General features: G+C 44.1%; 2 protein-coding genes across 5 annotated transcripts; one reads left to right on the forward strand and one right to left on the reverse strand.

Annotated features, from left to right (window-relative positions):
• LOC309335133 (uncharacterized protein C2orf80) lies at positions 1–15,206 on the reverse strand. Of its 3 annotated transcripts, XM_081850045.1 has the most exons (9): positions 15,104–15,200; positions 11,146–11,262; positions 9,194–9,289; positions 8,923–9,004; positions 7,426–7,508; positions 5,653–5,740; positions 5,159–5,236; positions 1,886–1,973; positions 1–818 (listed from the first exon to the last, which is right to left on the reverse strand). In XM_081850045.1, the coding sequence occupies exons 3-9, from the start codon at positions 9,232–9,234 to the stop codon at positions 745–747; spliced, it is 534 nt and encodes a 177-aa protein (XP_081706171.1). In that variant the 5' UTR covers positions 9,235–9,289; positions 11,146–11,262; positions 15,104–15,200; the 3' UTR covers positions 1–744. The 3 variants fall into 3 exon arrangements, with proteins under 3 accessions (XP_081706171.1, XP_081706173.1, XP_081706172.1); XM_081850047.1 differs by lacking the exon at positions 11,146–11,262 and having other exon boundaries at positions 15,104–15,206; XM_081850046.1 differs by lacking the exon at positions 15,104–15,200 and having other exon boundaries at positions 5,653–5,736; positions 7,422–7,508; positions 11,146–11,356.
• Positions 15,207–15,631: 425 nt separating this feature from the next.
• LOC309347242 (uncharacterized protein) lies at positions 15,632–27,057 on the forward strand. Of its 2 annotated transcripts, XM_081871605.1 has the most exons (7): positions 15,632–15,855; positions 17,086–17,240; positions 18,424–18,599; positions 19,325–19,451; positions 22,121–23,827; positions 26,489–26,597; positions 26,787–27,057. In XM_081871605.1, the coding sequence occupies exons 2-7, from the start codon at positions 17,099–17,101 to the stop codon at positions 26,896–26,898; spliced, it is 2,373 nt and encodes a 790-aa protein (XP_081727731.1). In that variant the 5' UTR covers positions 15,632–15,855; positions 17,086–17,098; the 3' UTR covers positions 26,899–27,057. The 2 variants fall into 2 exon arrangements, with proteins under 2 accessions (XP_081727731.1, XP_081727732.1); XM_081871606.1 differs by lacking the exons at positions 15,632–15,855; positions 18,424–18,599 and having other exon boundaries at positions 17,112–17,240.
• The last annotated feature ends 118 nt before the right edge of the window (positions 27,058–27,175 follow it).

The following is a 27,175-nucleotide window of genomic DNA, read 5'->3' on the forward strand; positions in this document are numbered from 1 at the left end:
TGAGATAATCAAATTTATTTTTATTTGTGGCATACATTTGAGTACCGCCAGAAAAAAGCACTGGAGTTGTGGAAAGAAAACAAAACTGTAAACTGCTACAACTGTTGTTAAAGCAATGTTGGAAACTCCCTGGCTCCTAGTGCTTGAAGTTCCCTTTTTTCTAACATATGAAACTGGTAGCCAATAGGGAAAAGCAACATGTGTATGTTGTGTTTACAGAAATGAGACTTCTAAGGTTTAAATATGAGTAGAACAGAGAAGGCTAACTAAACTACCGTGACTGGGATTAGAAGCACTGGGACAACTTTTCAGGGTCATGGACATCTGCAATCAAATGGCTACATTGGATAAATTATTGTTTTTATTTATGACACTCCCCTGCTTTTATCGACTGGAGAGAGGTTTCTGCCACAATGGTGAAATTCCAAGAGGAGGCAGAGTGTAAGTGAGATGTGCCTAAAATATCTAAATAGAGGTGGGAGATAAACACCTGTAGGAATTCCTAAAGCAACAGTGAAGCCTGTTAGATATAAGGTTCTGGGACAGCACAGCTGTAACTTCCAACAGCAACTTAAGGCTGCAATCCTATCTGAAAGCCCATGAACTTAAGAGTAAACATGGATAGGACCAGGCTGCCTGAAACCAGAAGCTCTGTTGTTAGTAGGGTCTAGTCTCATTTGATTTATTTGAAAAATCTACTTTCTCATGATCTTCCTTTCTTGAAACTAAAAGTTCTGGTTGTTTCTAAATTGTGTCCATTGTTTTTCTTGAGTTGCTGGTGGCATTTCTGTTTGCTTCTGTCCTGTGGAACTTGACACCTTGAAAAAGAGAAAAGAATAGATTGTCATTCCCTCACCCCCTTTGTCATTTAACTTGAAATTGGCTGACATGTTCCTGAAACATCCCTGAGATCAACAGTGAATGTGGATGAAATGTTTTGCTGAAACTGCATACCCAATCCTGGGTATTCCCTGTCTAATTCCACTACCACCCAAGGCTGTCCTTTGATAATCTCCAAGAATTCCAAGGTGGGCAGAACTAAGAAGAACTGTTCCCCCTGCAGACAGAGGTCCAGGTTCTTGTTTGACAGCTCCATGGTGTCCATCCAGGTGGGATGAGGAAGGGAAGTCCTTGTAACACCCACCAGCTGTGAGCTGGGAAGGGAAGTGAGACTCATGCATGTTACAGCTGTCTCCTGTTTGGCAACAAATTGTGCCCATTTGACACAGAAACAGCCCTAAGCATGTGACTATAGTGATATCTGTCTGCTGGAAGTCCAAAGCATGCAATTCATGTAGCACATACCAAAATGAAGAATTGACTTTGAGCTAAAGGAGCCTTCAGCAGAAGCTGTGGGCAAAGTACCACGGGCTGTTTGAAAGGGCTCAGACTTCGTAAATGGAAAGGCTGTGTATGCCTGCACTTTGTATCCAGTGCACTCCCACCACGTACCATGACGTTAGCAACAGCCCCCACCTGCAACATCATTGGGGTTGGCATGAAGGTCTGGGAGGAAATGTATCATGGCTGAGTAATGTCTAATGAGCTAAAAATGTTTGGGCAGAAACCCAAACTCATACAAATCAGCAATAATGAGCCACTATTACAATGTCATGTCCACATTGTTGCAGTTTATCCTATCAGTTCAATTGGTCTAGTTATCTCATCATCAGTCCCACTTGGGGAAAATAGCTACATCTCAAAAAAAAAAAAAAAAACTGGCTATTTTTAGTTATCTCCCAATTGTAGCAGAGAATGACTGATAGATAAGAGAGATTTGCTTGTTGGCAAAACTGAAGTAACAAGTCTTCAGAACTCCTCCCCCCAAAAAAAACTCCATAACAACCAGTACGCAATTTTGTGAGAGAAGGTAATATCCACTTACTCTGTTTCCTTGCATGTTCTGCAGCTTGGGGGGCTGTCAACATGGCAAAAGGATGCAGCGAGAGATTACAAGGATGAATTCGGTGGCCCTGCAGGTTAAACAAAGTCACTTACTTTCACCCCATAACTTGTGGCAGCAAATATGTGACTACAGTATTATAGGCCATCATTTACATGCTGAGATTATTGGGAGAAACCAGAGTGAAAATGTTTGGTATCAGAACACCAGTAGGTTATTGCAATTACGGTAATAAGCACTAATTATTTATCATTCTAGTTCACCATTTCTGACTTTCCTCTTTGCAATATCTCATCAGGATTGATTTTTGCTCCTGCATTGCTCTTCTATTATTTTCTTTAGGCACTTAACAATGGAATCTTGTTAGGATTCAATTAACAAGACACCTAACACCAGGACATATAGACTATGGGATCTGCTGAAATGTAGCCAATGTTATTTTCCTGCAGCCTATAGCTTAGCACAGAAACATTATTTGCACACTAGATGGCATCCTATGGCTGCTCCCAATGGACAGCGCCGAGAGCGATCCACTCATTGCTCTTCCACTTTAAGACTGGTAGGAAACTTTTTAAAAAGTTATAGGTGGGGGGGTGGGGCAGGCGGATTGTGCACATTACTAAAATAATGTCAAGAAACATAACAGGGGGTTTAAATTTCATTTTGAAAATTAGTGTTGTAACACTTATTTAAGCACTTCTTGTTGTCATTCGTCTCGAGAGACAATGGAGCGCACCTCTGGGGGTGAAGTCAAAATGAAGTGACCTCCCTAGGGAGCAAGCCTGGGCAGTGTAGACGGAGGTTCTGGGCTGGCCAGACAACAAGACCCCCCCACTTGGCCTCACTGATGGGGTCCAAAGGAAAGCAGAGCAATACATTTGGCACCAGCTTGGTGGCAGGAATTGCTGGAAGGAGTGGTACAAGGTGCCACCCCCTTAGGGACTCCAGGTTTGTGTAGGGTTTACCCCTTAGCCCTTTCTTCTCCTGAAGATATACCACAAGGCGGCAGAGGTTTAGGATCAGAGTTTCCCATCTCCTAGATGGGCTACCTTTCCAGCTTGACAGGCCTTCTGGACCCCTGGACCCATCTTTGGTGTCGTCTTCCCAGTCTGCCAAAGCCTGTCTTCACATGCAGGGGAAGTCCTTAACTTACTGAGCGTTTGAGACCCATTGGCTACCCTCACCTGGTTTAGCCGGCCAGTCTATTGTGCAGATATTTTAATATATTTTAAAATGTAGTTGGGAAGTGTTTCAGGTGAATAAAAAGGGTGATAATACTGAAGGTGTACTGAATGGTTGTAGGGTTACCTGCCCAATACATCAAGACATATACACACTGATGTCAAAACCATGTCCATAGGGGGGAAAAGAGTAGCTGTAATAGCAACCCAGAGCTGCAGAGATTAGACTACTATTTTTTTCTTTTAAAAAAGTCAGTACACATGCTCTGAATGCTTAGGTTTAATTCCCATCATCTCTACTTAAAGGATCTTAAGTAGTCAGGCTGCAAACGATTATTCTGCCTGGGACCTTGGACAGCTGTTGCCAGCTGGGAGTAGATGGCAATAGGATAGTTGGACTAATAATCTCAGTACAACACAGGCTTACATGGATCAAATTGTGAAAAGAAATGATTGCAAAGAGTCCAATACTGAAAAATCCAACCAAAAGAATGGAACATGCATTCTCCTGTATTATACAAGAGGGCTGAGCTGCTTATTTGGCCTCTGTTGCAGTCTTGCAGATAATATGGGAAGTATCTAGACCAGGGATGGGGAACCTGCGGCCCTTCAGGTGTTGGGACTTCCTATCAGCCACAGTCAGCATGCCCAGAGATGATGGGAGCTGTAATCCAACATATGATCTAGACACCTTTCATGTGTGTGTGTGTAATTCAGCATCACATGTAAGGCTCCTAAGTGTTATGAATTTTAAAAATTTAGAGGGCTGGGTTGGAAATACAATTGCAGTCTGGCAAGATTTTATAGATTTACAAAGGCAAGAAGGGCGCCTTATTTTCTCAGTGACTTTCAGTAAAGCTGAGCCAGAGGACAAGTACTTCTCTACAGAACACTCACTGATATAATTTTCTTATCCATATAGTGTCAGCTGGTATCAAGCTTTTTGTAAAGAAAAAGAAAAGAAAAAATTCTTTTCATTGCTTTTCCCCTTTTCTGCATTTTAGCCTGGGGAATATATCATATTATGCAGAAGAGAGAAACACACAAAACATTCCCAGAAGATTAATTACACAAATATAGAAAGCTTTTATATATGCTTGTATACTAGTCTTACACAGACACTTTGTGGGTTTCTTCATGTCCCCCAGGAGCACAGAAAGATATAAACTAACTAATTAAAACTAACCGGAAAGCCCAACATGGCCAGTGTGGAACCCTAATAGCCTGTAAGATTTCAGGTAATTGGCCCCAAATTAATAAAGAATGATATTATGATTTCACTTACACATACATGCTTCACACCACTTCGATATTTGAAACAATGCAATATTATCAGTTTTATTTTTAACTGTACTTGTTGAAGTTATATTAAATGTTAATGATTTTTATATGTGTGTGTGTATCATTTAAGCCAGGGGTGTCCAAACTTTTTTCAAAGAGGGCCAGATTTGACGAAATGAACATGCATGAGGGCCGACCAAAGTTGAGCTTTGGGGGGGGGGGATTTTACCCCAGAAAATAAACTGCCACAGGGGCCAGAAGAAACCAACCAGTGGGCCAGATTAGGTCCCCAAAACAGACTTTGGACATGCCTGATTTAAGCAGTGTGCGTAGCAACACCCACAGGAATAAAAGACGCTGCCTTATATCATCAAGATTATAATTGTTCATTGTGCCCACTACTGGATGCCAATGACTCTTTAGGGCAGGGATGATAAACCTGTAGTCCTCCACATTTTGTTGTTTACAACCCCCATCACCCCGATCATTAGCCATGCTGGCTGGTGGTGATGGGAGTTGTAGTACAAACCTGATCCTTCCTTTCCTTGTTTAAGCTAGAGGTGCTGGGGACTGAATTGAAATTAACTGAAAAACAGCCATACTATAGGTAATTGCATTTGACTGCACTGATTCCTGAACTCCTTAATAGAAGCATGGGATAAACATGGGATTAAATTTATAATGCAGGTTGGGAAGGTCAGTATGAGTAGATTAATGCCCCCAGAAGGAAAGGAAGCCTGTTTGTCACACCGCCTAAAACTGGTAACAGATTAATAATGTGCATGTAACTTACTTTTGCAGAACTCTGCCACTGTGTTGCACAGGCTCCAGTGGTATAAATCCCAATGACATCTTCAACAGGAATGCTGTTCTGTAGAAACAGTGGTACAGGCCAGTTTTTGTTTTAAATATCTTTCTGCTTTTTATCTAAAACTAACTAAGGGCCCAGCAAATTTGTGAGGCAGGAGAAGCAGATGGATGGAAAACTCGTCCTTTCTCCAGTCCCACTGCCCACCTCAGGCAGAGTAAGGGCACTGATTGAAAGCCAATGTTTTGTTTTGCTCTACTCCAGTAAGAGTAAAAAAAAAAAGAAAATAGAGAAAGGCAAAGTGCCGAAATAGAGGGCAAATTTTGCAACCCTCAATTTAATAAAAAACAGTAACTTGCCTGCAAGAAAAATACATATAAAAGAAATTTTAATTCATTGATAAGATCTTTTTCCTCCTTGGGAGTCTTACACACAACCATTTCTATTAAAACAATCAGTATTTAAACAAAGGATTATACCATTAGCATCCCGGCATAAGAGGATAAAATCATAGCTTCTCTTTCAATTCGGTTGGGATAAACATATCGTCGATGAAATGGTAGCTTCCTGTCCAGATGAAATCAAGAAAAAAGTAACAGGTAAATTTATCTAACAATTTATAAGTGATATGTACTGTGGTTTTCACACCTGCATGATGAAATTGAAGAGGAGGGTATCAAAGCCCAAATCTTTCCTAGGTTCAGGGGGCAGTGCTAACCTCAGCCACTGCCTGGTGGGCCTTAACGATGATCAGGGCAGAATGTGGAGGACAGGCAGATTGCTGGGCCAGCCTGGAGCTGTTGCAACAATCACACCCAATCCTGTCACCTGACAGCAGCAGGGCTGACTTGGGATCCAATGGATCCAAAGGAGTTTTGGATTGTTCTACCTGGGATCCCATTTAAGACTTTAAAAAAGTGTGACTGTTGAATTGTGATTTATGCTCCATAGTGTTTTGGAACCATCAAGCTATAATGTTTCTGTTTGGAGCTCTGGAATAAGGACTGTTCATTCTGTTTTCTAGATCTAGAGGACTGTGGAATACGGGGCAATCCCTTTAAAAAGTCTTTTCTCCCTTTGGCCTCCCGATCCCGTAAGGAATATGTGGCAAACTATGTGATGCACAAGTTCAGAGTCCTGTAGGTATGTGAATCAACAAAATACAGGCCAGCTTCATGTACCAAGGATAATGTGAGGATAAATAAGATAACCCTTATAGGTTAACACAAACTCAAATTAATCTGTATTATCAACATTTGTGGGCATGTCTCCATTCAGATCAATAGAGTTAGGGTTCCTCCAGATTGGTGTTTTATTGTGGGTGCATTTTGCAACATATTTTTGATACAGTAATAATGCATTGGTGCTGAATTTATCCTGCTTTGGTTTGTTCTGTAATGCTTCCTCATTGCCACCACATTATTGCTGTTTGGAGGGGCTATAGCGCAACAAAAGCGGAGTGTGAGAGGAATAAAAAGTTACAAGATTTCAGCAGAAAGTAACGGGATATGCACTGATTGGAAGCGAAGCAGTGTGACTACTCCAAAGCTTTTGCAGATGCAAAGAGTACAGTGGTGCCTCGCAAGACGAAATTAATTCATTCCGCGAGTTTTTTCGCCTTGCGATTTTTTCGTCTTGCGAAGCACGGACTTTGGAAAAGCTTCAAAAATCACCAAAGTCTTCAAAAACCTCAAAAAAGGCTACCACACCGCGTGCTATGAGTTGCTCCTCGAAGTGAATGCAGTTTTAAGAAAAAGGAAACAAACTTGCAAGACAAAGGAAACAAACTTGCAAGACGTTTTCGTCTTGCGAAGCAAGCCCATAGGGAAATCCGTCTTGCGAAGCAACTCAAAAAACGAAAAACTTTCATTTTGTGAGTTTTTCGTCTTTCAAGGCATTCGTCTTGCGAGGTACCACTGTACTGAGAGTGGAATTGCGTGTGACCACTCTGATAGCATCATGAGCACTATCAGCATGAATTTGCAATAAAAAGACCATCTGGAGGGCCCCATAAATGTAAGTTTTTAAATGGGTAGTGGATTAAACATACAGCTCCAGCCAGTGCTATTTTTCTAGAAAAAGAGGTGCCAGAACTCACCATGAACGCCTCTCTTTTCTCTTATAATAGCAATGTTGCCCACCTGAGAGATGCCGGAACTGGGTTCTGGCAAGTTCCAGCTGAAAAAAACCCTGGCTCCAGCTTTCCTGTGCATATTAATAGCATCACTACAACAGTGGGACCTTACACTTGCCTTTTTTCTTTTCCCCAAGGCATTTGGGCTTCTGAATCATTGAGCCAAGGTAAAGCAACATTTATGGCCAGGTCATAGTGAGCCTAGAAGCGGGGAAAAAAAAGTTTGTGTGTGATGTCAAACTACATGGTTTCTTTGCACAACAGCTTAGTGCAACTCAAATGTGTTACATGTGTGATGCTGACCCACAGGGTTTGGATTGGTTTGGTCTACTTTTGGATTGCTTTGACCACCTACCCTTGAAAAGAGAACTTAGCACAGCTCAAACATGTGTGCTGTTGACTCACAGGGTCTGTGTTATCTTTGGTTACGTTACACAGCCTATCCTGCAAATAGAATTCACAATAGGCAGCACTGGTTGCTGCATTGATTCAGTGCATTTGTGCAAAAGCTGAAAGTGTCCCGATTTTCCAGGGACAGCCCCCAAATTATGAAAGCCATCCCAGCTTCTGATTTGGTCCTGAAATGTCCTGATTTCCCCAGCCAGTGCTGCTGCTGCTGAGCTCAGAGAGGAAGATGAGCCAGTGTTTGTCCTGTTGTCTCTCCATGGCTGCCACTGCTGGCCTGCTCCCCCTAGGATGTGTTTCGAAAGAATGTGTTTCAAATATGTTTTAAGAGTAAAGTGTGCATGCAGCCAAAGCTGCCGTGCACCATGAAAGTATTTGTTTCCTGTACTCCTGACTCACTTCGGAATGGGAGATGCCACTTTTTGGCATGCTACAATTAAAGGGCCACTTCTACTGGTGGCTGTATCCAATGAGCATGTTTGCCAGCAGCAAAGAGCTGACACAATGAGCCAAAGGGTCCTCCTCCACATGCAAGGAAATTATACATCATTCCTTAGTGGGGAAATAAAGTTTGTCTGATTGATAAAGACATTAGATTTGTTGTTGTTGTTGTTGTTTATTTCATTTCTATACCGCTTTATATTTTTAAGAAAAATCTCAAAGGTGTTTACAGAATATTAAAACATCAATAAAACAATCTGAAGGAAGTTAAATATAAAGTATACAGTCAAAGCAACATAATTAACAGAAAACTAAAACTAAAATGTTATCTTAAAGATTTCAAAATAAAACATTACAAAGGAGGACAACTACAGAATACATATTTAACACAAAGTTAACAAAAAAAATCTTAAACATTTCAAAAAATAAATAAAAAACATTGCTAAGTGAAGTCAAATATAAAATGCACATTTAAAACAGCATAATTAACAAGAGAATAAAATATCATAGTTATTATGCATCACCGGGATTCTCCTTATTGCCTTATACTGAGTCAGTCAATTTCTAGCTCAGGATTGTCTACACCGAATGACTGTCTACATTGCCCCTCCATACTGCCAGGCAGGGAGCACTCCCAGTCCTACCTAGAGATGTCAGGGATTTAACCTGCGATCATCTGCATGCAAAACAGATGCTGTACTACTGATCTGCAGCCTTCCCCCAAAGGGTTTTGGCTAAAAGCCAGCAAGAATGTAAAGTAGTTGCTTACCAAGTCATCTAGAAAGGTAGTCTTCCTCTTTCCTTGTGGGTCAAATTCATTTTCCCGAAGTCTGACACCAACATAATCTCCCCTTCCAGGAAAAGAATAATTTTGAATTAGGACCAATGCTCAGCCACTCAGTGCATTATTATTTATCTGTGTGCGCTGGGGTGGGAGAGGAAAGTGTGAGGTGCTATGCACACTGGGTATAAAATGCAGCTATTAGATGTAAATCTACTTTAAAGTACAGTATATAAAAAAAATAGAAGGTGGTACTTACAAGAGTTTTTCAATCTCTTGTTTCAAACGTTTTCTCTCCATTAATTTGTGTGTTCTTTCTCCACGTGCCAGTTGCAAAGGTCCAGTTAGGTAAGAACTATGTACAATGACAGATGGGTAGCCGTGTTGGTCTGCCATAGTCAAAACAAAATAAAAAAAATTCCTTCCAGTAGCACCTTAAAGACCAACTAAGTTAGTTCTAGGTATGAGCTTTCGTGTGCATGCACACTTCTTCAGATTGTGCATGCACACGAAAGCTCATACCTAGAACTAACTTAGTTGGTCTTTAAGGTGCTACTGGAAGGAATTTTTTTTATTTTGTTTTGACTATGTACAATGAATGAGCATAAGCCATTAAGGATAGGTAAGTCAATAAAGGAAAACTAGAAGGTCATGAGATTGCAAGCTTCTCAGGGCATGTATTACAAGTTTTGCTGCTGTTAGCAATTTCAAGATACACAGCCAACTGTAGGCAGACCTGCCAGCTTCCCTGATTAGAGGCTACTAATAGGAGCCCCTATCCTCCTCCTATGGGACGCGGGTGGTGCTGTGGGTTAAACCACAGAGCCTAGGACTTGCCGATCAGAAGGTGGGCAGTTCGAATCCCCGCAACGGGGTGAACTCCCATTGCTCGGTCCCAGCTCCTGCCCACTTAGCAGTTTGAAAGCATATCAAAGTGCAAGTAGATAAATAGGTACCGCTCCGGTGGAAAGGTAAACGGCATTTCCGTGCGCTGCTCTGGTTTGCCAGAAGTAGCTTAGTCATGCTGGCCACATGACCTGGAAGCTGTACGCTGGCTCCCTCAACCAATAAAGTGAGATGAGCGCTGCAACCCCAGAGTCGCAGTGGCGTAGCGTGGGTTGTCAGCACCCGGGGCAAGGCAAGTAATTTGCGCCCCCTAACCCGTGGATTTGCCCTAACCCCAGATGTTGCGCCCGGTGCGGCCGGCCCCCCCTGCACCCCCCACGCTACGCCACTGCAGAGTCGTCCATGACTGGACCTAATGGTCAGGGGTCTCTTTGCCTTTTATCTTCCTCCTGGCATTGCCCATAATGTTAATCAGGTGTAGCAGCAGCTGCAGCATTCTTTACAAAGTTAACAGCTGCATGCTATAGAACGCACCAAGAATTTGCACATGTAATTCTACCTTGGCAACCCACTATTCCCTGTACACACCTTCCTCCAGGATCCAATAACATGAAAATCTTCCACTGTACAGTGGTACCTCGGGTTAAGTGCTTAATTCTTTCTGGAGGTCCGTACTTAACCTGAAACTGTTCTTAACCTGAAGCATCACTTTAGCTAATGGGCCCTCCTGCTGCTGCTGCGCCGCCGGAGCCCGATTTCTGTTCTCATCCTGAAGCAAAGTTCTTAACCTGAAGCACTATTTCTGGGTTAGCGGAGTATGTAACCTGAAGCGTATGTAACCTGAAGCGTATGTAACCTGAGGTACCACTGTATGGTACTGTATGGTACATTTCCTTACTATACATGCACATGTATAAGGATAAGAAACCACAGAAAACATAGAGGTAATATATTCCGGTGGTGATATTTCACTGTAAATACTGATATCAATGAATTCTATTAACAACAAAAACCCACCCACAGATTCCCATAACTGAACCATGAATGTGTAACATACTTGTAAATCGTATTTTAAACATATCTGATGTGTGAAAGAAAGATAATTATTTTGTGAGCAACTGTTGAGTTATTTTTATTGTTTCTTCTTAGAGATCCTAATTTCTTTTCTAAGAGCCTAAATTGGTATGGTAAGGTCTACACATTCTGTTCTAATGAAAGCAAAATTGCATGCTACCTTCTGTCCATTTAGCAGTGAGATAAATGAATTGACTGTCAGCTGTGAAAAGAATGCAACATCTTAAATAGCATCTTAAAGATGATACAGTGTGGTACTTCTACATAAATGGATGAAAAATAAGCCATTACCTCTTCTCTCGCAATGGTTATTAAAAAGATTCAGGTTCCCGATTTCGTTGACTTGGTATCATTAGAAAAGCCTTCTGTTCAGATGATGTTATTCTCTTCTTGCTAGTCCTGCTGAGTCTTAACAGAAATGAAAGCCTTGCTCAGGGAAAGCAAGAGAATGAACCACTTGTCTGTTGCTTAGAAACACAATATTGCTGAACTGAATTTTTAAGAAAAAGAATACAGTACTAGCAAGCAGCTCCCCGTTGGGCTGAGCTGCTGGGCCAGAGTGCAAGAGATCCTTTTACATGCCAAGGCATTGGATTTCAAAGCTAAATGTTTTATCTGAAACACTGATAGCTGGTTGATAAATGAGAACTGGTCCCTCTTCTGCCATGGACCTTATTGGATGTAACAGTTTGCGTCAACAATCACTTGCATCAAAAGGAAGCAAGGGGTCAAGAAAACAAAGAACTGACATGTTCCTAGGGACACTTGAAGTCTAATCCTGTGTGGATTGAAGCACACCTAAGGCCACTAAAATCAAATGGATGTTAAGTGTGTTTAATTTAATGCAGCGTTCAACTCAACAGTATTTGTTGCATGACACCCCAATCTCTGAGTGGTGCAAGATTCCAGGGGTTCCAGGGGTTTACCCAGGGTTTGTTTTTTCTCAGAATGAGGGACAGTGGAGACTGTGGTGTCTTTATGATATACGGCTTATTACACACATATATAGGACTTGCCGATCGCATGGTCGGCGGTTCGAATCCCCACGGCGGGGTGCGCTCCCGTTGTTTGGTCCCAGCGCCTGCCAACCTAGCAGTTCGAAAGCGCCTCCGGGTGCAAGTAGATAAATAGGGACCGCTTACCAGCGGGAAGGTAAATGGCGTTCCGTGTGCTGCGCTGGCTTGCCAGCTGCAGCTTGTCACGCTGGCCACGTGACCCGGAAGTGTCTGCGGACAGCACTGGCTCCTGGCCTATAGATGAGCGCACAACCCTAGAGTCTGGCAAGACTGGCCCGTACGGGCAGGGGTACCTTTACCCAGTGGCGTAGCGTGGGTTGTCAGCACCCGGGGCAAGGCAAGTAATTTGCGCCCCCTAACCCCTGGATTTTAGCACTCGAGTGTGAGCGCGCCCCCCCAGATGTTGCGGCCGGCCCCCCTGCACCCCCCCACGCTACGCCACTGGGGCTGGGGGCGAGCGAAGGAGCCAAGGACCCCCCCTTAAGGCTCAGCAGGAATTTATTAAATTTATTATTTGCTGAGCCCCCGCGGGCCGAGGCAGCCGAAGCCCCCTCCCCTCGGGCGCCTCCCCGCCCCCTCCTCTCCTTGGGCTGTAGGTGGAGCCCGCGCTCCGAGGCGCTCCAGATCCGGGCTTGGCGAGCGCCTCTCCTCCCCCCGGCCTGGTCCGGGGGCTTCCAGCCGCGCTCCGTCCTCGCCCGACCCCCCCCCCCCGTGGCTGAGACTTGCGCTGAGAGCCGGAGCCAGCGGGAGACCCTCGCCCGCCGGGGGACCTTCGCCCGCCCGCCGGCTTCCTCTCAGAGGGTTTTGGGGAGCGCAGGGCGCGGCGAGGCCCCTCGGAGCTCTCCTCCCTCCCAGTCGGCAGAAGCAGCTGCCGCCTGTGGCTGGGCCGAGGGGATGGCGGCGGCGGCGGGGTGCGGAGGCTGCCCGTGCCCGGCCAGGCATTGGTGGCGGCGGCGGCGCTGCTGCAGCGGCTGCTCCTCCTGCGAGCAGTGAGTGGAGCGCAGCCGCGGCGGCGGGCGCGCGCGCGCTAGAGCGCAAGGCTGGCGGTGGCGGTGGGGGTGGGGAGCCCGGCGGAGGAACTTGTCCCTTCCCTCTGGACTCGTGCCCCCCCAGATGTTGCGCCCGGTGCGGCTGGCACCCCTGGCACCCCCCACGCTACGCCACTGCCTTTACCTTTATACAACCTGAGCCCATGATGGAGTGTTTCACACCATTAACACCCCAAAAAGGTCTTGCTTCTCCCATAGCCACAGCCTTGGATTCAAGCAGAAATCAGGCATTCTGTCTTTCTGGCTTCCCAGCCCACTGCTTTACTCCCAGCTTGTAGCTCACACAACTCAATTCTCCACTCTGGTACAGAGCAACTTCCTTTATTACCTTAATGACCCATATTCAGGCCACTACCTCACCAGGAAGCTAGCCTGTCTTATTTCAAGAACTCGAATCCTTGTTTTACCACTTTTATCACTTGCTGGATCCAGGAATTAGAAGGGGCCCTCGCATACAAGCCTACCGCTGCTGCCCAAACTCCTAACAGTATTACACAGAATATGAATGTCATGGTCCAGTTCACGGGCGATCGAAGTCCTGGCAGGAGATGTCAGATCCGGGGGCAAGATGGCAGGGTGGGAGCAGGAACAGGGGTCCAGAAGCCTGGAGTCAGAAAGCCAAGAGGATAAAGAAACAGAAAGTAAAGAAGCTGAGGGTCAAAGATCAGGAAGTGTGTTGCTGTGGCAAAGAGCCTAAGGGAAATGCTGATCTTATATCCCTTCCGAGCTCTTGCCACCAGGTGCTGTGAGTTACCAATCGGCCTCACCTGTGGGGCCGCACCTTGCCTTTCAAACTTAGGAAGCCCCCAGTCCTGCAGAGTCCGAATGGTCACAGGGCCTGGCTCCTGCACGCACCCCTGACAATGAAGACCAATTGTGATTTTTGTGTGTATGAATGCAGGTGCAAAAACTTGATGAAATGTGTGGCAGCTGCTACAAACTGACTAAAGCTGCACTCTCTGTTGGGTTGAAATAAACGACAGACGAGTGGTGGGTGTCATATGGGAGGCATCTCCCGAGCATGTCTCAGGGAGTCTCTTTTATTGAATATTACAGCATTGCCACATATGTGCTTGTTGCTGATTGGTTAACACAAGTACAAAGCAAAGGTTACATATAGACATTAATCATCAATAGATTAAAGGATGGGAAAGGGAACACAGAACTAGACAGGCATGGAAACCTCCTTATTAAACTATAACTACAGTGGTGCCCCGCAAGACGAACGCCTCGCAAGACGGAAAACCCGCTAGACGAAAGGGTTTTCCGTTTTGGAGGTGCTCCGCAAAACGAATTTCCTATGGGCTTGCTTCGCAAGACGAAAATGGCTTGCGAGTTCCTGCGGGGTTTTTTCCCTCCCCCCCTTTTTCTAAGCCGCTAAGCCGCTTATCCGCTAAAAGCCGCTAATAGCGCTAAGCCGTCAATGGGCTTGCTTCGCAAGACGAAAAAACCGCTGGACGAAGAGACTCACGGAACGGATTCTTTTCGTCTTGCGAGGCACCGCTGTAGTGATTGATACAGCAAGACTTAAACAATTACTCGTTGATTAATATATGGCATTCATCCGTAGATGTGGTCAACCAAGCACTAAGAACAGGTCAGACTAAGAACAAGTCAGAATGCAATGTTTTCATGAACTCACGGTGAACTGAACATTCTAGGGTGATGTGCAGAAACAAAACTTTCCTTCATCTCCCCCTTTCTTTTTTTCATGAACTCTCTCCATCAAAAAGTGGGATTTGATCAAAGGTGCCTGGGATTGCGCCTTTAGAACATGAGCTGCTGCAGAAGCCGGCAGTGCTATTAAAAGTAAACGTGGGACAATTTGCACGGGGGAGCACCCCACGTTTTCCTGCCAGGGATCTTGGCGCACCTTTTGTCGATCTGAACTACTAGGCCGCCCAGCCCTGAAGCCACCAGTATCTCTGCTGGGTTTGGCCCAGTGCTTTTTTCCTTCCGGGGGACGCAGGGGTTACCCTTAAACATTTTGTGAATCTAAGTTTGGCCTCATTGAGGGGCAGTATTTCAACATGAGTAGGAAAATGAGAGTACCTCAAACATTTTTTTTTAGAAAAAAAGCACTGGTTTGGACCAAGACATTTTGGCACCTGAGGTAAAATGAGAGTATCTCAAACATTTTTTTAAAGAAGAAAAGCACTGGTTTGCACCAAGACATTTTGGCACCTGAGGTAAACCACAAAATGGCATTCTCTTGGTCCTCGTCAGAGAAAAGGGGGCGAGCGAAGACCAGGAACAAGGGAAGAAAGTAAAGGTCTACTTTGAGGTCAATGCTGCCGCCTCACGGGCAGGCCGGGCCTCATCTCTGGGCAGAAGCTGCGCGGGTTTCCATGGCGACGCGGCCCGCTCACCTCGAGGGAGTTAGGCCTCGCCCTTCCCTCACATGCGGGAGGAGGCAAGCAGGCCTAAGGACTGCCGGAGGAACAGAGCGGCTCTTAAGAGCGCACAAACAACAACAACAACAACAACAACAACAACAACACTTTTTTATTTATTTTGTTCCTTTTAAAATTCAGGACAGGAAACGCCTCAGCCCCTCCTCAAGGGATTCTGGGCGCTGTAGTTCGTGGAAGGTGAAAGGGGCGGAGTCAACGCAGCGGCTGACGGAAGGGCCAATCCCGTCGCTTGGAGCGGATCACGTGATAAAGTCCAAACCCAAACGCGGTTTTTGCTTATTATAGAATGTGGCAGAGGGATTAGAGGAAAGGACGGGAGAAAGAAAGAGCGAGCGAGGGCGGACTTTCTTTATCCAGGGCCTTAAGGGGTACGGGAACCCGAGCAAATCTTTGTTGCTATTGTTGTTTTCTTTCAAAATGAAGTACTAACTACAGTCCCGCTTTTCGGAGGAGGCGGAAGCCGCTTGGAGGATTGAACTGGGTTGCCTGAGGGAGGGGAATTTCATTTTTTGAATGAAAGTGGTAAGTATGTTTTCCTTGTAATTTAATGGTTATGATTCGGGGGCGGGGGGGGGGATGTATATATCTGCATGTACAACACCTTAGCCTTAAGTCCTTTGCTTCCTCAGCCACGTTTCTTTTGCTTAATTCTGTTTTAAAACAAAACAAATTCCTTCCAGTAGCACCTTAAAGACCAACTAAGTCAGTTCTTGGTATGAGCTTTCGTGTGCATGCACACTTCTTCACACTTTTGAATTTGTTTTGTTTTGACTATGGCAGACCAACACGGCTACCTATCTGTATCTGTTTTAAAAATGCACTTATTATTAAACGTATGGGGCAACCTTCACCCGAAGACCCCGAAGGGCAGTTCACGACAGAAAAATACAGGATGAGGATACAAAACACATAAAACAGAAACGAGCCAGTAAACACCCCCCCCCCTTGCACAAACACATTTCAAAAGCCGAATGCCTGGTTGAAGGGAAACGTTTTTAGCTGTCACATAAAGATATGTGGTTTGGGAGCTGCACGGTCAGGGAAAAAACAATGGTGTCCAGGGTTGTAAAGACTGCGGAGAGAATAATTGGGTGCACTCTTCCCACCTTGGATCAAATCTATGCTGCCAAGTGCCATAAGAAAGCGGCAGAGATGGCACAGGATAGTGCGCACCCCGGAAATGATCTCTTTCAGCTTCTGCCTTCTGGAAGAAGGTACAGGGTTATAAAGACTAGGACTAGCCGCCTGAGAAACAGTTTCTATCCAAATGCGATTTTGGTTTTTAACGCAGTGTAAGGAGTCTCTATAGGAGTGTATTGTATTTTTAAAATGGGGTATCAGAGTTTTTAGGGGGCTAACCAGGCTGGGATAGCTGGGATAGCAGACTTGTTGGTTTTGAATGTCTTATGTAGTCCCCCCCCCCCAATTTCGGTGTTCTGTATGGGACAATGACAATAAAGATTATCGTATCGTATTGCAACTTGTTTCACAGTAAGCATATACACTGGGCTGCACAAGCATTCTGTCTCAGCATTGGTTTGCAAATGCATGAACAAATTGCTTGATTTCTCTACACTTCAGTCTGGTCTATGCAATGCAACAATGTGGTAGCACCGAGGAAGTCCCTTCAGACTCCAAAGGGGCCTGAATTACAAGTCAGTGCAAACATAAAAGCAATATAATGATGGTAGAGTATTTGCAAATATAAAGGATGATAATGGCAGACTTTTCTTTTTTCTGAACAACTGGCAGGACTGCCTGAAAAATGTCACTTCAGGCACTTGAAGAAACATCCATTTCCTTCACAAGTGAAGTCAGGGAACGGATGAAGGAAAAGAAAAATGGTGCATTGAAGACGGCAAAGCTGAATGCTTCTCTTGCATCAAAGATCAAAACAAAAACAATAAGTAAGTGGCAGTATTTAAAAATAATTTGTTATGCTTGAGCTCTGGCGCTTCACTGGAGACCTGGACTATTCTGTTGGGGTGAGTTATAAGACAAGAGTTGCTGACCTTTTACAGCCTAAGTGAATGTGACTAAAGTGGTCATCAAACTCATGCATACATACTGCACTTACACACAGAATCATAGAATTGTAGAGAGTCATCTAGTCCAACCCCCTGCAATGCAGGAATCTCAGCTAAAGCATCCATGATAGATGGCAATCCAACTCCTGCTGAAAAAACCTCCAGCAGGTTGTCTCTCTCTCCCTCTCCCTCTCTCCCTCTCTCTCTCTCTTTCTCTTTCTCACACAAACACAGGCGCACACTCATCCCTGTCAGCAATGGGCTGAGGCGAGAGGTTTAAATCCATCACATGGCTGGGCTATGGGGCGATTTCCCCATCACAGAGCTGAGCTTACATGCTGGAAAGGTTTAATCTTCAACCACAAGCACAGCCAATATAGGGCATTATCAGAACAAAAGCCTTATAGGGCCTATTTCCCCCCACCTGTTCCGCACAGCAAAACCACAGATGGTGCAGCTTGAGTTGGTTATACAGATGGAGTGCTGTGTATTTGCATGAGTCTGGTTCAGGGAATGCCAGCCTTGATGCTGCTGCATATCCCTGCAATGTGGAGAAACACTAGGTTTCTGTAAATGGAGGGAGGAGGAGAGAAGATGATAACCCAGCTGTTAGCAGGATTGGGGAAGATTTGACCACTCAAGAAAAATGGCGCAGGAAGTGATTTATAAGTATCATCACTGGCCTTAGCTGTGTTTTCAGTCCCAGTGAAGTGGCATTTGACAGTTCTTTGGCATTTTTGTGTTCTTTGAAAAAGATGTATGATTTATGGCACAGGTCTTATGACTCTAAACAGCAGCATAATCATAGTAATTGAAACTGTGTTTGTTCAACCTTGCCAAGCCACTGCTGATTGCCCAGGGGGAGACCAGTAAGAATTTGCTTCATAATATACAGCATAAGTCTGTGGTGGGGTGCACAGGTTTCCTGTGTTGACTGGAGCTTACCTACCAATTTTGGCTGCCGACTTCTGTTCTTGTCTTGATAAGGCAAAATTTTGGAAATGGTTGACCAGTAAAGCTGACAAAAACCACCCATTTTCTCTCCCTCTTTTGAAAAATACAGATAACTCCTCTATAATTAAGTTCTCCTTAAAACAGAACAACAAAGCGTTGGCTTTAGCTCTCAATGGTGCAAAGGGAGCTAGTCAAAGACTAATTGCTGAAAAGATGCTACTGCAAAAAGAAGTGGAGTCGTGTCACTTTGAAAATGCCTCACTGCGCCGAAAGCTCTTCTCTGTGGTACCGTATTTGCAGCCATGTTATTTGTCTCTGTGGTAACTGGAACCTTTTCTTCAATGGTGCTTAAACCAGGGGTGAAACTAGGCTTTATTTTACCCGGGTCAAAGACCCAGTTTGGCATGCGCGCGTGCGCACACACACCCACCCATTGGCATTTTGGAAGGGTGTAACGAGGAATTGGGTGTCTTGAGTCACAGAAGACTGGATTAGGGAACCTTGGTCAAGGGGATATTGACATGGCATATCCTACACATTGACATGGCATATCCTACAAATGCTTGATAATGTCCATGAGAACCAAAGTCATAAGAAACAAGAGAGGCAGCTGTAGAGAAACAAATTTTGTTAAATTTTGGAAGCTCTTGTTACTAATTTATGGATTAAGATTCATGGATTAATTAATAGATTATACATACTTTACAACACAGAGATAAAATCATATTTAAAACTATAAAAGAACCCATGGGGAAATTATTAGGAATGTTATTTATGTTAATTTGTATACGGCCCCTCTTCCAAAGATCTCAGGGCAGTTCACAGCATTAAAATTCAAAATGAAAACACAGAATGCATAATGAAAACAAGAACATTATTCTAATTGCTTCTTTGAAAATACTGTAAAGAGTCTTTAACCTTAGCTTTCCAATGCTTATTAGGCCTGGTTTGCTTGTTTTTTATTTAAACTCAATCGGTTTAAAAATGTTAACCCTTTTGCTTATATGCAGAACAAATCTATTCACGAACTGCACCAATATATGAACAGCCACTTGCAAATAGCAATCAAGCTGAGCAGACCTCAGGATGAAGAGGATGGCACTGCACTGGCACCTGATCGGGACACGCCTTTTGGTGGTATAATCATAGAATCATAGAGTTGGAAGAGACCACAAGGGCCATCGAGTCCAACCCCCTGCCAAGCAGGAAACACCATCAGAGCACTCCTGACATATGGTTGTCAAGCCTCTGCTTAAAGACCTCCAAAGAAGGAGACTCCACCACACTCCTTGGCAGCAAATTCCACTGTCGAACAGCTCTTACTGTCAGGAAGTTCCTCCTAATGTTTAGGTGGAATCTTCTTTCTTGTAGTTTGGATCCATTGCTCCGTGTCCGCTTCTCTGGAGCAGCAGAAAACAACCTTTCTCCCTCCTCTATGTGACATCCTTTTATATATTTGAACATGGCTATCATATCACCCCTTAACCTCCTCTTCTCCAGGCTAAACATGCCCAGCTCCCTTAGCCGTTCCTCATAAGGCATCGTTTCCAGGCCTTTGACCATTTTGGTTGCCCTCCTCTGGACACATTCCAGTTTGTCAGTGTCCTCCTTGAACTGTGGTGCCCAGAACTGGACACAGTACTCTGTATAACAGAGCTTTTATCATATAATTACTTTTACTTTGGCTGTATGCGGCAGATATCTGGCAGGCAACCCCAATAACCTTCAAACCTCTCTTGAAAACCTTTTTATATGCTGACAAATCTATTTGTTGAATTTCTTTTTAGGCGAGCCACTCATTCTTGTGATGATTCTACATTGTTTTACGATTTTTATTTTGTGCACCTCCTTGATATATTATGTGAGTGGGCGGGATATAAATACTTCCATAAATTAAACATAGCACCCTCTGTATGAGTGAGAGACACATGTTAACTGGAAAGCCATATGCTTGGGACGGCCACATCTGTGGTCTTGGGAGTAAGCCTACCCAGTGGGATTTACTTCTGAATAACCATGTATAAGATCAGGCTTCACATTTTATTCATTGCCTGAGCTTATGTGGCGCAGAGGTTGTCTCTTCCTTCTAACTACAGATGTGGTACAGAATAATTTGAGGACTATTTCCAGTTACTCCTGGCTCAACCTGACACTGGAACTGCCTGTATTCTGTACTTTGCAGTGTAAGATGGGAATCTGCTTGTGTATTTCTTTACTGTGCTGTTTGGTGCTGGGAGTATACCAGTCAGGAATGCACAATTCTGTTCCTTTTCAGTACAGTGGTGCCTCGCAAGACGAAAAGAATCCGTTCCGCGAGTCTCTTCGTCTAGCGGTTTTTTCGTCTTGCGAAGCAAGCCCATTGACGGCTTAGCGGATTAGCGCTATTAGCTGTTTAGTGGCTTTTAGCGGCTTTTAGGCTTATCGGATAAGCGGCTTAGAAAAAGGGGGGGGGGGAGGAAAAAAAAACCCGCAAGACATTTTCGTCTTGCGAAGCAAGCCCATAGGAAATTTGTTTTGCGAAGCACCTCCAAAACGGAAAAATCTTTCGTCGAGCGGGTTTTCCGTCTTGCGAGGCGTTCGTCTTGCGGGGCACCACTGTACTGGGAAATAGGTTCAGTGTGCATCATGCTTAATTATTCTTTTACAGTTCTGTGAGCATTTGAGGGAAGAAATAAGAGCCAAATCTCTATAACCTTGTCTTTAGGGTTTGTTTAGTCCCAAGTGATGGTCCTTAAGTTAAAGTCAGTTGTGGGCTGTGGATAAGGAATGGCAAGCAGATTTGGCCAAGACTATATCGTGGAGGTCTGGATGGAACCCCACCTATTGCATCAGACTGTGAGTGTTACACTCAATATAGGCAACCTTAAAAGGCATAGCTTTTAAGGCATGTCTTCAGTACCAAATGCCATTTTTCCTAAGCAGGCAAACTTTTTTTTTCTGATGAGGGCTGTGTTCCCACGAGGGAATTACATGTCAGCTGGCAGAAGATCTGAGTGGGGACAGAGTAGAAAGTAGGCAGGGCTGCTTCCCCCCTTTTCTCTTTCTGCTGCCACCTTCCTTCTTCTGACTCCCCCTTCATGCAATGGGAGCCACAGCTTGTTTTGCCTGACGTTTGATCAGATTGCTTGCAGTGGGCTTTTGGAGTTAGGTCTAGAATCGTATAAAAGAATGCCTTGCTGTTTGACGTGTGCTTTAAAGAACAGCCAAGACTTCGTGCCCAATATAAGTGCCATTTGATGGTTGCCACCAAAAAGCTTTTGTAATTACAGAATGGGCATAGACGTCAACACACACACACACACACACACACACACACGGAAACAATTTTATGCACACTTATGTGGGTTAGAAAGCTGGCTTGTTGAAGCTAACTAGATTCACCACTAACTACAATTCCCGGTTCAGACAACATGGGAAGCCACAATTGACTGAAAATGGAAACAATTTCTTCTGAACTCCTTGGTTGTGCGAGGGAAATGAAAAATGCATGAGTCCAGGAAGTGGCCTGGCTCATTTGCATACTAAACATTGCCATTGTTTAGTATAATGTCTGAATATTAATTGTGGGGCGTGGCACACAATGTGAAGTGGGGTTGGGGGGAGGGTTGTTGCTTTAAAGCCCTATTATTGGGCTTCCTGGAAGCATCTGTCTGGTCTCTGTTAGAAATGAGATGGACCTTTGGTTAGACTGAGAACTACTTTTCTTGCTTTCTTAATGCACAAGCTTAATGGAATGTTCATGGATTCTTTTTTTAAAAAAAGCAAGTATGTGTTCACCTACTAAATTCAGCTATTTGTCATTGTAGGAAACCTTCTGAGAACACAACAATGTCCTAGGAGCGGCTTGCTGTCCGTCCTGAATAACAGTTCACCTCTGCAGCACTGTGAGGTGACTACGAGACCACTCATTGGTAGCGTGTTGTTATCAGGTGGTCACGTGACTCAGAGGAAGAAACGCAGAACAAGCTCATCAGCTGCATCTGGAGGCGATTCTCAAAAGAAGTCCTCAGAGATGCTTCAGTGGACAAAGGAATCGGAGCAGGTTGTTAAAGAGTATTTTGACGTCGGTCAGGTTGGTGAGCTTTTGGCACCAGACACCAATAATAAAAGCTATGAGACGATCAAAGCCAATGAAACCACAGCTGTGAAAAAAGTGAGCATGGGGAATGTGCACAGGAGCTCTTCTGCTGTCAGGCAGTCGAAAGGACATTTGGTTAATTATAACAGTGGAATAAGGAATACTTTTGTGGTAGTACCATACAAAACCTCTGAATCGAACAGTAGTGCGATGACAATTCCAGAGCCTGCACGTCACACTGAAGAGTCAAGTCAAGTTGATTCTCTGGAAGAAAGACCACCACTGAACAGCTGTGGTCAGGAGGCGGCGGATAGCACCCAGCACCGTGATAAAGGCAGAGGTTGCAGATTGACATATGTAGTGCACCAGACTATTCCAAAGCAGGGAGATGACTGCAACACTTTGACTCAGGAAATTGAAAAAAGAACATTCTTGGAAAAAATGAAGAATTCAGAAAGTCAGTTCCAAAATCCAGATACTATCTCATTAAGCAATAAACCACAAGATAAAAAGAGCCATGCCTGCAATGTGAAACATACTTCCCAGTGTTCTGATAAAACCAGGACTTGTAGAAGGACCTCTGTGTTAGAGCTAGGTGCTTTAGATTATCAGAACAATTCTGCTCCCCTTGCACATGAAGGAAATGCAGCCTCGGAAAACTTAGAGGATCGAGGAATTGTGTTCCAAAGTCCGGAGTTTAGTTTGTTAAGCAACAAGGCACCACTGCATGCACTTGGTACAAAACAGTTGGTTGGTTTCCAAAAACAGATTCCTGGTGAAGAAGCAACACTGGATCTGAATGTGAAGCATAAAAAACCCAAGAAGATGACCCAGGAAATTTGTTTACAACAGGAGATCAGTGAGATGGAGCTACAGAGCTTTAATGTTGATGTGCAGCCACAAGAAACCAAGGCTAAGAAAGGGCACAATCACAAAACAGTTAAAGCGGGCAAGGATAATGCAGGGAAAGAACATGGGGGAACAGACCCGGGTCTGAGTGCTCAAAGAGCCAATAAAAGGAAGAGGAAGAATTTGAGTTTCACTTCTCAATCAACAAGTCAAGAAGATGCAACCCCTGTTTTCTCTCTAGGGGATGTGCATTCCGCATTTCGAGGTTCAGGTTCCAGGACTCAGCAAGATTCTTTCCATAGGGATCTTCCTAAGGCTTCGCCTCAGGCTGATTCTGTGGCTGTATGTCCCAAAACTCCTGAGTCTTCTACAGTTGGCCTTTCTAAGACCACCTTACCGCATTCTTGTAGTTCTGTTCTGTCACATTATGCACTTCAAGATCAAGTGAGCCCAGAGAGAAACTCGTCTCTGCCCAAAGTCTCAACAGCTTTAAAAAATGATTCAAAGCAAGTGGCTTCTGGCAGATGTGAGAAAAAGACAGCACATGCAATTCCTGAAACCTTGCAAAACACAGCACAAGGAAAAGGTGAGTGATGAAAAGGGGCTGTTGATGTTCAATAGGAGGTTCAATAGGTGAGGGGCGTGAAGCCCTCCATCTAAATCTCAGCATTCGCCTCTTTCTGTGTGCAAATCTGTGCACTCCTATTGGGTTTGCTTGATTTAAGCTAACCTGCAGATCTGGTTTTCTCTCCCAATCAGCCCAGAGCTTTTATTGCTCTGCACCTAAAATGAAAGCTAGACTGCAGTATAGTGGCAGCTCACTGTGAGAAAGCTCAGGAAAGCAAAAGGCCTATGGTTGGATGGAAGTTTGCCCCATACACGTGCTTAGACGTTTGCCAATGCAAAAAGTGAAGAAACAGATGGTTTTTTGTTTTCTTCACCGTGATTGGAGGGGGATGGGATTCCAGCTAAGAAACACAATAGCTGCTTTGTGCTCCCTTACAATATCCATAAATTGCCCAAAGCCAAGAATCAAAGATGCGAGCAAAGGATAGCGTGCTGGTTTTATCTCCTGCCTCTTTTTTTTTTTAAGTGTTTATTAATTTTCCAATAAAAACATCCAATTAACATATCAAATCCAATAAAAATAAAAAACTAAAATAAAAAAGGTCCAATTGTCTTCCAAATTGTAATAATTTTGTTTTGACTTCCCACGGTCTGAATTTCGAAGCGAATTCAACAACATAGTCCTGCCTCTCATCATCCTCAATGTTATTCATAATTCCATGTCCGATTTTTCCCTTCCACATTTTGACTCAGGTTCTACGATCCTCATTCATGTCAGAAAACTGATACTTTTTTCCCCCTATGGAGTGCAGATTTGTCCGTATATTGTACTCCTTCAGCTGTTTTTTCATCGCACCACTTCATTTAATTGCATCCAATTTCAAAGTTCTGTCCAGCTCTTTGAGAGTTGTTATTTTGGCAGCTCCCAGATCGTTAATCTTTCCCGTCCAGGTGTTATCAAAGAAACAGAGAGAAATTTCCTTCTGTAACCTCCTTGTTGATTTATCTTAAACAGACTGTTTGCAATGTAGCCATATATCAGACAGTTAGCAATTTTGGAATCCTCCCAGTCCCCCCTCCGGGCCCTAGAGGGGGGCTGCCAGACATCCATTTAGCCCCCTCTCTCGCTTGTAATCAAAAAAACATCTTTTTGCAAACAGTTGTATATGTAATATACAATATGTAATATTGTTTCCAGTCTTTATAACCAACCATCCGTTAGCTCCTGTTTCTCTTAATCAGGGAAGTATTTCAGATATTAAATAACGACGTGGTGGTAGAAGCCATTTTGACCTTTGTTTTCGTCTTTAACAGACATTTCTGGTCTTAGAAGAGAAGTGGCTGCGAGTAGATCCCAATTATATATGAAAGTCCATCTGAACTCACTTTTTGAAGAGCAATTTAAGTTCTTAATGAGGCTTGGCATGCATTACGGATTGTTGATGTTAAGGATAAAATAATGTTTTTTTACATACCAAGCCCCTCCACATTCCAAACGTCATGATGAGGATCTCTTTGAAGTTCGATCTTTTGCACCAGAGACTGTACATACTGCAGGTTTTTTCCAGCTTCTTCAATTCAGAGTGTGTCTGTTTTTCCAAATCTTTATATTTTCCCAAACAGATGCGTTTGGCTATGGGGTGGCGTCGCAGGAGTGTCAGCCGTCCCTAGCTCCGCGACCCATTGCCCTCCCGTCTGCCACATCAGCAATCTGGGGCAGACCGTGGGTCGTTGAGACAGTCCTCCCCTGCCCTGGGGAGGCTGCCAGGGCTAATTACCCCCATATCAGCCCTGAATTATCGGAACGGCTGAGGTCCGATTGTGTGGGATCAGCCATTTTCCACCGCCGGAAACAGGAAGTCCTATCTCCTGCCTCTTAACCTTGCGTGAATTATTATTATTAGGTATTAAGGGCATGTCCACAAAGGAACTTCCTTTGCTGCTGTGCTTCTGCTTTAGTGGAAGAAGAGAAGTACAGGAAGTAATATTTATGTTAAAGAGGTGCCCTGAAATCCAGAGATGTTTTGCACAAGTTGCATGTGTGAATCTCTGAATGATACCTTGTCTGGGAAATAAACCTGCACCTTTGGGAGCAGGAGAACATTAGTAACCACTTGCTGCTGGGAACCATGTGGAATTTAAACTACTGCTTTTGACATAAAACCCAATTTGGTAGCCAATCAGGCCTAACATTGAATTCTCAATTGACTCTGGATATTCAGAGTTTAGAAACGCAGGTGGTGCTGTGGTCTAAACTACTGAGCCTCTTGGGCTTGCTGATCAGAAGGTCAGCGGTTCGAATTCCTGCGACGGGGTGAGCTCCTGTTGCTCTGTCCCAGCTCCTGCCAACCCAGCAGTTTGAAAGCATGTCAAATTGAAAGTAGATAAATAGGTACCGCTCCGACGGGAAGGTAAACGGCGTTTCCATGCGCTGCTCTGGTTTCAGTATTCTGTTGCACCAGAAGCGGCTTAGTCATGCTGGCCACATGACCTGGAAAAACTGCAGACAAACGCCGGCTCCCTCGGCCTGTAAAGTGAGATAAGCGCCGCAACCCCAGAGTTGTCGGTGACTGAACTTAACAGTCAGGAGTCCTTTACCTTTGAGTTTATTTATTTTTAATAGGTTTAACAAGGAGTCTCAGTGTAGCTTAAGCAGTGATCAATTCCTGACTTTTCACAGAGCACAAGGTCCTGCAAGATTCAACCAATTCTGTACCTCTGGAATCACCTCCAACACGGCCAAGAAGACAGACAAAAGAAGTTCGCTATGCGCTGCCCAAGATTAACACGTTAGTATTCTGTTTGATGCCGAGTGCCCTTTTATAAGAGAGGGAGTTGAAATAGAGATCATGGGAATCCTGTGCTGTCTGTGGCCTGAAACCTTGACTGTCTTGCTGGGGGTGCTGTTTCCCAGAATATAAAAATCAAAAACAGTCTGTACAACAAATTATATTGCTTCTCTCTCTTCTCTGCTGCAGCAAACTGAGGAGCGGTGACCCATTTACATTTTCTATCTACCCCGGGTCCCCTGTGTACAACACTAAAAGAAAGAAGTTGATCAGAGGATCTGGAAAGTCCAAGGCAACCTAAAAAGAGGAAATCGACCCTTTTGTGAATTCAGTTTTTAGTAGGAAACAAGTTTGTCACTGTTTAAAAAAAACTTTGGGGTCTCCAGTATTCCCCCTTACCTAGTCTTTTTTGTTCTGGTATTTGCGTTTCAGAAATAAAACATTTCCACCTGACGTTCAATTGGATGTTTGAAAGCCTGTCAGAACTCCAGGAATGTAGAACGTTTAACGTTTTACTGAGTTGTAGATCATCTTATTCCAAACAGTATATGACTATTAGCTTGCATGGAAGTGTCGAA

The sequence above is a fragment of the Podarcis erhardii genome (assembly GCF_964252035.2).
Source record: "Podarcis erhardii genome assembly, chromosome: 1".
NCBI classification, from domain to species: Eukaryota; Metazoa; Chordata; class Lepidosauria; order Squamata; family Lacertidae; genus Podarcis; species Podarcis erhardii.

Coding starts and splice junctions, on each gene's coding strand:
- LOC309347242 (XM_081871605.1), top strand. CDS start 17,099: ATGTCACTTCAGGCACTTGAAGAAACATCCATTTCCTTCACAAGTGAA. Junction 19,452..22,120: donor TCGGGACACGCCTTTTGGTG/GTATAATCATAG, acceptor TTGTCATTGTAG/GAAACCTTCTGAGAACACAA. Junction 23,828..26,488: donor AAACACAGCACAAGGAAAAG/GTGAGTGATGAA, acceptor GACTTTTCACAG/AGCACAAGGTCCTGCAAGAT.
- LOC309335133 (XM_081850047.1), bottom strand. CDS start 9,234: ATGGAGAGAAAACGTTTGAAACAAGAGATTGAAAAACTCTT. Junction 7,509..8,922: donor CTACCTTTCTAGATGACTTG/GTAAGCAACTAC, acceptor CCCCGCTTCTAG/GCTCACTATGACCTGGCCAT. Junction 819..1,885: donor AGAACATGCAAGGAAACAGA/GTAAGTGGATAT, acceptor CTCTTTTTCAAG/GTGTCAAGTTCCACAGGACA.